The following is a 12,754-nucleotide window of genomic DNA, read 5'->3' as shown; positions in this document are numbered from 1 at the left end:
CTTTTGCTCATCCTTATTTGATTAGAAGTTAAATGGTAACATTTAAATGATCTCCCAGGCTTACATTACTCTGGTTTATCAGCCAATGTACTTCAAACGAAACTTGTCAAATTACCTTTTATTTCGATGATTGTTTTTTTCTCAAGATGACTTTTTTATTTTAAATGAAGGAATCTTTACTATATATATATATATATATATATATATGACTATATATATACACACTGCTCAAAAAAATAAAGGGAACACTCAAATAACACATCCTAGATCTGAATGAAAGAAATATTCTCATTGAATACTTTGTTCTGTACAAAGTTGAATGTGCTGACAACAAAATCACACAAAAATCATCAATGGAAATCAAATTTATTAACCAATGGAGGCCTGGATTTGGAGCCACACACAAAATTAAAGTGAAATAACACTACACGCTGATCCAACTTTAATGTAATGTCCTTAAAACAAGTCAAAATGAGGCTCAGTATTGTGTGTGGCCTCCACGTGCCTGTATGACCTCCCTACAACGCCTGGGCATGCTCCTGATGAGGTGGCGGATGGTCTCCTGAGGGATCTCCTCCCAGACCTGGACTAAAGCATCCGCCAACTCCTGGACAGTCTGTGGTGCAACGTGACGTTGGTGGATGGAGCGAGACATGATGTCCCAGATGTGCTCAATCTGATTCAGGTCTGGGGAACGGGCTGGCCAGTCCATAGCTTCAATGCCTTCATCTTGCAGGAACTGCTGACACACTCCAGCCACATGAGGTCTAGCATTGTCCTGCATTAGGAGGAACCCAGGGCCAACCGCACCAGCATATGATCTCACAAAGGGTCTGAGGATCTCATCTCGGTACCTAATGGCAGTCAGGCTACCTCTGGTGAGCACATAGAGGGCTGTGCGGCCCTCCAAAGAAATGCCACCCCACACCATTACTGACCCACTGCCAAACCGGTCATGCTGAAGGATGTTGCAGGCAGCAGACCGCTCTCCACGGCATCTCCAGACCCTGTCACGTCTGTCACATGTGCTCAGTGTGAACCTGCTTTCATCTGTGAAGAGCACAAGGCGCCAGTGGCGAATTTGCCAATCCTGGTGTTCTCTGGCAAATGCCAAGCGTCCTGCACGGTGTTGGGCTGTGAGCACAACCCCCATCTGTGGACGTCGGGCCCTCATACCATCCTCATGGAGTCGGTTTCTAACCGTTTGTGCAGACACATGCACATTTGTGGCCTGCTGGAGGTCATTTTGCAGGGCTCTGGCAGTGCTCCTCCTGTCCCTTCTTGCACAAAGGCGGAGGTAGCGGTCCTGCTGCTGGGTTGTTGCCCTCCTACGGCCTCCTCCACGTCTCCTGGTGTACTGGCCTGTCTCCTGGTAGCGCCTCCGGCCTCTGGACACTACGCTGACAGACACAGCAAACCTTCTTGCCACAGCTCGCATTGATGTGCCATCCTGGATGAGCTGCACTACCTGAGCCACTTGTGTGGGTTGTGGAGTCCGTCTCATGCTACCACGAGTGTGAAAGCACCACCAACATTCAAAACTGACCAAAACATCAGCCAGACAGCATAGGTACTGAGAAGTGGTCTGTGGTCCCAACTGCAGAACCACTCCTTTATTGAGTGTGTCTTGCTAATTGCCAATAATTTCCACCTGTTGCCTATTCCATCTGCACAACAGCAGGTGAAATTGATTGTCAATCAGTGTTGCTTCCTAAGTGGACAGTTTGATTTCACAGAAGTTTGATTTACTTGGAGTTATATTGTGTTGTTTAAGTGTTCCCTTTATTTTTTTGAGCAGTGTATATATAATTAACTTGCAGTTACTCATGTATACTAGTAAGAAATGTAAATAAATGAAATATTTTTTTTTCCAAATTGCAGATAAATATCACAGTAGCGCAGCTGAATTTGTGTTTAGTTCGTTCAAATCATTTAACCCCCTTTTTTTCCACTGGAACGTAAAAAGATCCGTCTCCTTTTGAGCCCATTTGTTGCTTTTTCTTTTTTCTGCAAATAAATTTTGGGTCAGTTGTTTAAGTGGGCCACTAAATCATTTGGGTCTGTCTGAAGAATTTGCTGGCTGGCCAAGCAGTGGAGCTCTTGGGTCCATGTCACTGAATATTGCCCTACATACTTAACGTGGTAGAGTCTTTTTTTGCCACTGCATAAAAAACTATGGATGCCCTGAACAGTCATTCATTGTCTCTTCCAATTGAAGAATAAGAACGTCTAAACCAATAATAAAAAAGAATGCCTGACTAGAACTGTCATTCTTCAGCTGATGTTTTTACTCTGCTATCATGTTTCCCCTCTATTTTTATATGACTTGCTATTTGGGGTTCTAAAATACTTCAATGCAGTTTCAGTTATTATATGGCGACAAAGCGTCTAGAAAACACTGTTAGAGAATACCTTTATATCTTTGATCAACAACATAAAGTGGAAGGCTTATGATAAGTTTTACAAACTTCCACACAAATATAGACTGTAGCTTTTAAAAATTGGACACTCAAATTAGCTTGCCAGGATTTTGGTTGATAAAACATCCCAGGAAATACTCAAACAAAATGTTAAATCCTGAGTTTAAGAGTTTAAAAATAAGTTAAAAATAATCAGGAGCTTTATCTGAAACCTTATCAGATTAAGGTCTTATTTAAAACGTAAATTGATTTATAAAATTGATTGTACACAGCTGAGGGATGTAAACTCTCTTGACAGAGAGCTTTAAGACTAAAAATGGGCAGTTCTTGCTGATTTTACTAAATTAAATAGAACTGAAAAATGTATAGAATAACATGTTTATTTTGAGGTTTGAATTATTGGGTTACTGCCGTATGCCAGATTTCCCAGCAAACCATCTACTACACAACAAATGACTTAATTCATCACATCCTAAATTGTGACATGGAAAGAAATAAAATAATGCAATATTTTAATCAGTCTGTAAATGTAAGCTACGTGTACTGTAATTTGTGCACAATTATAAAATGGCTGCATAATAAACTCCCACTGAGGACATGACCGCGGTTTATAATACGTTTGCTGTAGGGTCTCTCCTTCCATATGTGTATATTAAAATTCATTGCATTTATTTGGCCGCCGTGCCCTTTAGTCCCCCGGCTTTCCATCAATCTATTTTCTCCAATTTCCCCCATGCTTGTCCTTATGCCCGGCTTTCTCTCCGCCTTTTAGCTGAAGTTAATGGACTACTGCACATTCGGCTTAGAAATGTTGTGAAGTAAACAGCAGCTCATGAAATATTTACCGCTCTCCGATGTGTGAGGGTGGATGCCTGAATGTCTGCGGATGCAGTCAGCTGTAGCCAGCGTTTTGCTTCTCCCACTCCCACACACACACACACCCACACACACACACACACCCTCTCTGTGTGGCACACACTTGCATGTAAAACACCGGGGGCACCCCAAAAAGCTATGGGTGCCTCTGCATCTTGGCACAGAATCAGTATTGAAAGGCAGCGCTGGGAGGGGTAACGTTCTGTTGCTGAGTGAGGCACACATTTTCTTGCATTCGTATTTACTAAAAAGTTGCACTCTGATAACATTTTGGTCTCTGATGGAAGCAAAAATGTGAAAAAAAAACCATTGATTTGTTAAGAATTAAAAGCTTTGTTAAATGTATACTAATGTTTGGAAACTAATCAGGTTCATATTCTGCTAAAACGCATAATGTAGGTGGAAATGTTTAGTTTAAGTTCAGCCATGACCTCTCAGATTTCAGCACCACACCTGCCACCCTAGAACAATGACTGAACAACACAGTTTAGTCCAAGTGGAGCCTTACCATTGGTGGAACCAGTAGACAAACATAACATAGCATACTTTGTTAAAATATATTAAATATGCATTAATATATTAAATCAGGAAGGCAGGGCTCACAACTGTCCTGCATTGACATGGCTACTCTTTTCCCCTCCATCTATTAATTAAGATCCCTATTTGACTTTAGTATTTTATATAATATAACTCAAACTGTCTTGAACTCAGTTGAAAAGTTGTCACCATTGTGTATCTAAAACTACTTAATTACGGTAAAATAAATATTCCAAGAACAGAAGGTTGCTGAACTGAATATTTATGCCAGGAGGGACTGTGGGGATTTTGCTGCCAGTTATGAGACTATAAGTAATCACTGTAGCTTAATGGCAACAGAGATGTGTGTTTGTCAAAAAAAAAAGCCTGCTCAGCAAAGACCATTACAGGATATATTATAGATAAAAACTGCCGCCAGAGTTGGCATTTTTGTTGTTAATGTTTTGTCTCTGTAGTCCAAACAGAAATTCCCCCGCATTGTACCTCATAAACTGATAAGGACCATCAAATGTCTCAAACCGGTGATGTGCTGCACTGGAAAAATCTAAATTGTTTGGAATACTTTGATGTTATCAGCAAAAACCCATCTGCTCCTCATTCGGGGCTCACATTGGGTTTTATATTCCATATAAATATTTAAGTATCGCTTATATGTGTAAGTTTGTGTGAAAAAGCTTTTCCGCTTTCTTTAATCTTTCTTCCCCAAGACTGTTCCGCCTTCATTTCCAGATCTCTCACCTGTTTCTCAAGCACATCATACCTCTCCTCCACCATGTTATATGCCATGACATGCATCACATCATGCTACATAACCCCTTGGGGTTGCCAGTAGCAACACACAGAGTTTATATATAATCCTCTGAACAAGCAGAAATGAGAAGAGAGTACATACTGTGTATACACGATTCAGAATGTTTAGGGGGCGTTCCTATATCGTTTAGACACTTCTTTATACAATGTCCAATATGGGTGACAAACTCCACATTGTCCTCGGAGCTGAGTTGCTGTGTTGGTGTAAAAGAAGCCGCTGTAAGCTGAGCTGCATGCATAATTCAGTAGTGAACCTCATCGCCGTTCTTATTGCCTGGAGACCCGGGGCTGCAGATAAATGACCCCTACCATGCCCTCACACACCAAAAAAAATCACCAACAGACCCAAAAGCAGGTCAGTCTTACTGACCCCCAGGCCTCTTCAAGTTGCTCCTGCTCAGCTACATTTTGTGATGGTGCCAACAGTCTGTCCTACAGGGTCACTCACACTTCAGCAGCTCAGACCATAAAGGGAATGTAATGTTATCAAAAATTCAAGGTGAAGAGAGAGCTTTGGTAAGCTCGGGTGTAGCAGGTGCAGACAAAGGTCGTGTTTATGAACAGCACAGGCCCACTTATCATATCCATTTACAAAGAAGGAAGGCTGTATGTTTAAGGAGACACGTAGCTCATCCTGCCCATTACTGCTAATAGCTGCATTCATGTCTCCACTTTACTTTGAGGCTGAGGATTTAAGGGAATAAAGGAGAAAACTTTTCTAAAATCCCTCGGTCAGCAAGTCTGTCACACTGTCCAACTTACATAACTGTCCCACAGTGGGGAAACTCTTATTTATTTAAATGGCATTATTATCATTTCCATTAATAATGTATACCCTTCTGTTCGTTTGACTGAAGGGCAGATGTGAGAGGGTTCTGAAATTGCTCAAATCTTCAGTGGAATATTACTCTGGCAGATTTTCATCAGTGGAACAAATTGTAGCGGAGTATCATAGCAGAGCAACATTTTCTCTTTAATCGGGTTACTTTCTGCGGACAGAGGACTCAATAGACATCGCTTCATTCTTTTAATTATAAAAACCAGGCTATCTGAAACTTTATAATGTGTTTCTCCTCTCCTGTGCCACTACATCAAAGCCAAAGCCGAGCTGAAAGGCATGATGAAAAGGAACTATAGAACCCTTTCTGCTCATTCTGGAGCCGCTGACTGGATTTGATAATTGTCCTAAGGTTCAGTTGGTACAAATGGCTTTCATTTAAACACTGAATCAACATGCAAACCTGCAGGTTTCACACATTCAGCGCAGAGTATGTTTATTTACCAGAATCTTATTGAACGTGGTCATGGTCATATTTTGCTGCTGTCTTTGTAAACTCAAGCAACGTAATTACATTATTCAATCTACTTATACAGTTTTTGACTGGAATTGGCAATATAGACTGTCCAGATATGCTGTGTCAGGAATGTCTGTTATGATTTTCATTTTACTGTTTGGCAGGAATTAGAGCCGCACGGTATTTTAGAAACAAGCGACATTCGATAACACTGATGAATGTTGCGATAACTATATGAATTGCGACAGTAAACAAATAATTAAAAAGTGTTTATGTCTTTCTCCTTTGGGTTCCCGGCAAACAGAGGACTCAGATAATGAGCAGTTTATCCAGCTACTGGTGGAAAAATCATTACTTCTGTCACTGCTAAAAGGATTTTATAAGAAATTGCTTGAGGTCTGCTGTTTTGTAGTAGTAGTTCCTTCATGACTTGACCACCTTGCCAGCTCTAAACACCAGGATGTTTTATTTGGCCTTAAACAACAAGGATTACCAAATAAATTACTGTTCTCGTGGTAATATATTAATACATACATAACAGGAAGTGTCATTAAATGCTCAGTTTAAAGATTTTGAAGGATAAAATATCAATCAATCAAGTTTATTGGTAACTGGAGAAAGTTATGGCACATCCACATATTGATTTGCTCTAAGCATCTGTTTAATGCTTGGATGGGTTCAGAGTCGCCTGGTGACTTTGTAATATAGAGTCATTTACATAGATATGGTAGCTAATCTATTCCGATAGTAGATTTAGACTTTGTAACTAGCCCAACAATGGTTATGCTTATGCACAAGTTCTTGTAATGCTATGCTTACTGTGTAGCCTAAATGCCTCTCCAAGCAAATGCTCACAGAAAAAACAAAAGTTAAACAGTAATTTGCAAATTGTTGCAGTCATACAGAAACTCAATATCTCCAAGAATTTAAACTTTTTAAGGAATGAAAAATGTGTTACTTGTGAATGTAAATTCACAGACTTTGGTGAAAGTCACAAGCTATGTTTGATCATTTTCACAGGGTATTTATCAATGGAACAGCCGAGATATGACTAAAAATAAAAATACAAGGTTTCTGCCTCAAGGAGACAAATTGCTTGTTTTCCCAAAACTTAAGTCACCACAAAATATTACGTTTTCTTTTTTGTTTTTGTTTTTTACACTGTTAATCTAATTTCTTCTTAATCATTTTTTTTTATTTTACAACTGGTTAGAACATTACACACAATGGAAATATGAATATGAGCAGAGCTGCAATTAAGGAACATTCAAGAACACCTGCTTTCCCACTGCATTGCAGCAAGCAGGCTGTCAGATCACAAGATGTTGATTAAGTAACTTTATTAACTTTTTTATTCAAGCCCTCGTTTACTTATTTTTACACTTTAAGACACAATGCCATAGAAACAGAAAACGTGTCATCTCTTAGAAACTAAAGCTGAAGAAAAAATACTTTAATTACTAAAGCAAAAAGACAAGATGAAAGACAGTTGTATAGGAAGATAGCAAAACTTTACAAAGTAGTGCTATTTCTTTGGTGCTGACTGGGTCTCTTTGCTTATGACTTTTATGACATTTAAGGTTGACAGCATTCAATGTCATGGTCACGTAGAGGCTCGTGGGATACAGCGGACCCCTTGCTGTATCTTTCAGTTTAAAAGTTATTGGAGCACCGACCTTGTCATTAACGGCTCCATTTCCCTGAACAATCAGAATCGAGGAGTTTGAACCTGCCAACACTATAAAACCATGGAAAGAAAAAGAAGCTGATATTAAAGGCCACTGAAGTAGTTATTTGTTACCTAGCAACAATAAGCTCTCCAGTGAAGTGGTTGAATAATTAGGTCCTGTTTGCCTCTAGTGCAAAAACAGTTGCGTATAATAAAAAAAAGATCCTTTTTGCCTCCTAATGCAGTGACTGTACTTTGAACTTGCCTTGAAAGTAAATACCTTTATGCACAATATATTCTGTGACATCAATACCCCTCCATTGAACCATTTAGTGTCTGTTTTCACTTATTAGTATGAGCGTCACAAGTAGATTAAAATTAATCTCAAAATCTTGTCAAATCCGATTTAAACATTGAGAAGTTTCACATGTATCTGTTTTAGTCTGATGCACTCAAACCCCATTTATGGTTCCTCAAACACAGAGACAAGGGTTCATTCAGCCTGGCTTTTAGTGAAGTCCCAATCATGCATTATCTAGCAGAGTGCTATCCTCACGCACCTCTTATTTTCCATAATAAAACACAGCTCAGCACTTTGTTGTGCTGTATGCATAAAAAGGAGCTTCTCGCATTCCAGCTCAGGTTAGGAAGAACCGTAACTGTTGCTAACTACTTCACAAATTTCAGTATTCCTACATTGTTCAGTCAGAAGTGAAGAGGATTCATCTGCACCTCTGTGTTTGACTGGGAAGTTTGTGTCCCCGTTGCCAGAACACCCCCTAAAATATTACAGCATGCCACCGTTTATGTCCTACATATCAACTTTAGCACTGCTGTAAACATGAGCCAACCCTAACTCGTTTCCTCGCTGCCACAAGAACCCAGCAGGAACATTTTTACTCAGTTTCTACAGCTCAGATGGAAACACAAGAGCATGCCTATCAAGCCCATCCCAACCAGTGCCACTCATGGAATGTTTGGCATCATTCCAGCTTGCTGTTATGATGGCACACATGTAGATGACTTGCACACGCATGCACATATCTGCCAGTCTTCATCCTGTCACAGGTCTGGTCTCGGTGACATGGCAGGGCTTTGTTTGGGAGTTGACAGCGAAGGCTGCTTCATAAACTCAGCACGCATCCATCCCCATCCTCTCTGCTGCTTGGGGATGAAGGAAAGAGGTGATCCAGCGTTTGTTTTTTTCTAGTTGTTCCTCTTCTCTGGTAGTGTACTGAATCACCTTGAGACGGGTTCAATCTGTCACAGAGCTTATTAGGAAAACTTTTTGTTGGGTTTTTACTCCAGACGTGGGACAGTGACCAGAATTGGACAGTTTTTACTTGATAAGTCTCGAATTAACGATCATTGACAAAATACAAAAAAAAAAAAGTTAATTAAATGTACTAAAATTCTAAACTATCACTGTTTTCCTTCTCTTAATGCATTAACCAATTGGTGGTTTGTTAACAATAAGCTAAAACTTAGGGAAATGTGTAAAGTTTCAATTCAATTAAAAAAATTTAATTTTATCCCAAGGATAAAATAAATCTGAAGAAGCTTCTGACTGAAGACTAGCTTTATGTTTTATGACTGTCATGACATGCTTTTCCTTCAGCAAAGACGCTATTTCACAGTAACATGTCCTGCATGGCATCATTAGTTGTTGGAAAGCACTGCTAATCCACCTCATTTGCTTTTGCCGCTCTTCTTTAAATCTCTGTCTGGCCATATGTACAGAAAGACGTTTAAGTTGTGGTTGTGATCCTCGTCCATTTTGATGGATGAAAGAGATGGCGTGAACTTCCTCCTTTTCTCTCTGCTCTTTGGTCCTGCTCTACATCCACAAAGTCTCCAGGATTTTGGGTCATAGTTCAGGTATTATTTGAGTTTTTGTGAAGCTAATCAGCTGGTTCTAGTTTTGAAAACAGCACCTTGTTGCCACGGTTACTCATTATAGCAATTGTCTGAAAGTAAAACAGTAGCAGCAAAAATCTTTCCCACTGCACAGCATCCAAAACCAGAGGGAATAATTGGTGAAACATTCGCTGCCTCAACCAAAACAATTATGCACAAAAGTCTACAAAGAGAACAAATCAGAACTAATGTAACAAACGTACTCCCACATGGTGCTGCCATTAGTGACGCAATTCTAGAAAAATAGAGGCGTTGATCTTATATTTAATGCTTTAGGACTCATAACTCCCATATCCATCAAGGACCCTGCAATACATTCTCTTCTTTTATTTGTTGTTATAGTGTGAATTTGCAGATCAGAAAACTGGAGATCGACCAGAAAAAGCATCTCTAATTCTTTTTCTGAATAATTTAGCAAAGGTTATGCTTTAACTGAGGGTTAATGCACAACCGTTGAGGGAGAAGATGGGTGAATATGTGGTGACTGGACTGAATAAAAAAAAAAGAAAGAAACTGAATCTTTTAGTGTCCTTGCTTGTGTATATGTGCATGCTGAGTTCATTGTGGATGTGTACAAGCGTGTACATAATGCGCGAACAGGCTAGACGCAGAAAGTGGAACATCCGTGTCCTGTCTCTACAGAAGTGCAGCTCAGCTTAGGGACTGCACATCACTGTGTAAATGCAAATTGCAGTGTCATGCTGATCAATCCTGTGGGCTGCTGAGACAGGTTTCTGTCGGGACCAGTCAGCAGCATCCAGGGCTGCTCTATCTTCTGCACGGTGCTGTCTGTCTCTTTCCACTTTGGTTGTATAGTTGCTTTTTGTCAATCCTTAAAGTGATTCTATTTGCCTCAGGACATATTTGCAAATCAAAAAATAATTAATGAGCTTGTTTGCATATCAGAGTTAACCACACGTAACCCGGCTAACTCCTTTTTTCTTTCTTTGTTTCTGCAGAATGCAACTTGAATAAAAGAATCCAGTGGGACTGGACGGACACAGTGCAGTACTCTTGGATAAGCTGGTCAGCGCGGAGCCGGGGGAGAGGTGAAGCCACTAATCGGGCCGTCATGCTTTAGCACACAGGAAAGACTGGCTGATCACTGGAGAAGCACCGTTTGCCTTTTCATAGATAATCCTGAGCCACAGAGGTGCGCATCTCCCACTTATCTGCCATTTGTCATCCTTGCAAAGATGCCAGTGCCAAGATTAGCGCGGTGGCATTTCTGGTGACGGAGCACACAGCTTGCGTGCGCATCCAGGCAGGCAGGCCGGCTGGTGGATCGACGGACGGACGGGCACACCACAAGATATTTTCGGTGGGCGTGGTGGAAGCATGAGGCCCTGGGCAGGCTCTTGGCGGTGGATTACCCTGGTGCTGCTAGCCTGGGGCACTCTCCTCTTCTACATCGGTGGCCACTTGGTGAGAGACAGCGAGCATCCAGAGCGGTCCAGCAGGGAACTCTCCAAGATTTTGGCCAAGCTTGAGCGGCTTAAGCAGCAGAATGAAGACCTGCGGCGTATGGCAGAATCTCTCAGGTAACAAAATGTTCAAATTGACAGATTTATCTTCAACACCAAACACAAACAAAGTAATTTTTAGTTTCTAATTGTTGCTGTTGTTTGCTTTTAGATATATATTTTATTAATCATGTCCTCTTTATAATATAATCTTCAAATTAATTGAATTAAGATGTTTTCCTTGCAGAGTTACCCCACCCGCAGACAACACTGCTTGGTGGTGAGATGCTTTAAATAATACATATTTTTTTAAAAAGTAACAACTGAACATGTTGGTAGTCAAACTAGTTACTATAAGTGCTTTCTGTACTAAATACAAATTTTTTTAGATATCCGTGTTTTACATTGGCTATTGCTATTAAATTAATGGGTTAGCTACTTGTGTAGTGGGCAGCATTCATGCTAACAAACATAGCTAGACAACAGGTAGAGAAACCTGCTCTATGTGCATAATAACTGAACAGTAGATGGAAACATAAGTCTGTCTAATGTTCAAAGTTTATGCCAGTACCATTAGAAGTAGACTTATAAATTACAACTTTAGATTGGTTGCTCAGATATGACTATTCTCTCTGAAAGTATATGGAGCAATGGATTCGTTAGCAAAGTATTATATCAGTGAACCACGAGACTTTTGCAACTAAGTATTTTTGGACACATGAAAACAAAATGGAGACATTGTGCTATAACCAACTGTTAGTTTGGCTTGGTTTCCATCTTCAGAACCTGGTTTCCTCTTTTTACCAAATTAGTCAAGAGTTAATTGCAAGTTCATCTGTCCTACTGATAGAATTCTGTTTAAATGTATTAGTCGACAACAAACACAGCAACAAATCTACAATTGAGTGGCTGAAAAAGGGAAAAATCAAGATGTTCCACTCGCCCTGTCAGGCCTCAACCTGATTAAAAGGGCATGGTGGGGTCCATAAGAGAGCTGTGCAGGAACAAATGGCTGAAAATTACTTGACGCAAGGCTGTAGAGACTCAGGATTGAAATTAGTTAAAGTTAGGAATCATTGGGTCTATTTAGTTTTCTATGTTTAGCTTTTCCACATTGGCTCCTTTTTTTTAGCCCTAATATGTAAAACATTAGAATAGAAACATCATTGGAAAAACTATGGTAAAAATCTGTAAAAGCACTATATTTATAAATGTCTAGTTAGTTGAGGCTTTCACAGCATCTGTGCAAATCATCCAGTGGAGGACATTTGCAGGACGTTATCTTACCACTGGCTGCTCTGTAAATATTTGAAATGCTTTTCCAAAACCACATAATTCCCTGGGATTTTGTTTGTACTAAAACTGATGAGGTGAAATTTTGAGTGTTTTTTTTTTTTTTAAAAACACTCAACAGTGGACATAATGCACCTGTTAAAAGTCCTGCAACCACCACATGCGGTCGCCTCACTTTCAGTCCAATCACAAGAATTTTAAAAAAACCCGGAGCAGTCGATGGCTTGTGGTGAAGCTTCATCAGACGTCCACGATTGTAGCAGCTAATCAGTGGTGTGATAGATGCTGAGTGTGACAGATGGATAGCGTGTCACACGTCTCACCAGATTTTGATATTTTAAAAGACAATAGCACATTGTGCAAGTCCATTAACCGCTCAGCGTCTTTCACACATTCAAGCTATTTGTAACAGTGAGGCAGATGGTTCTGCTCTTATCACCGCATGCTGACAGTGTTTTTCAAAACACTCAAACC

The 12,754-nt window shown here is 40.1% G+C and overlaps 1 protein-coding gene across 1 annotated transcript in view; it reads left to right on the top strand.

The window, feature by feature from the left end:
* fut8b (fucosyltransferase 8b (alpha (1,6) fucosyltransferase)) overlaps window positions 1–12,754 on the top strand; it is a 112,226-nt gene that overhangs the window by 50,350 nt on the left and 49,122 nt on the right. The window contains exon 2 of the mRNA XM_032585495.1: window positions 10,484–11,065. Coding sequence (XP_032441386.1) covers window positions 10,863–11,065 — 203 coding nt within the window. The 5' untranslated portion in view covers window positions 10,484–10,862. The remainder of the gene's footprint in view (window positions 1–10,483; window positions 11,066–12,754) is intronic.

This window comes from Xiphophorus hellerii, chromosome 15, assembly GCF_003331165.1.
Source record: "Xiphophorus hellerii strain 12219 chromosome 15, Xiphophorus_hellerii-4.1, whole genome shotgun sequence".
Taxonomy (NCBI): Eukaryota; Metazoa; Chordata; class Actinopteri; order Cyprinodontiformes; family Poeciliidae; genus Xiphophorus; species Xiphophorus hellerii.
Note: the sequence above shows the minus strand (reverse complement) of the source record. Positions and strands in the feature narration are given on the sequence as shown.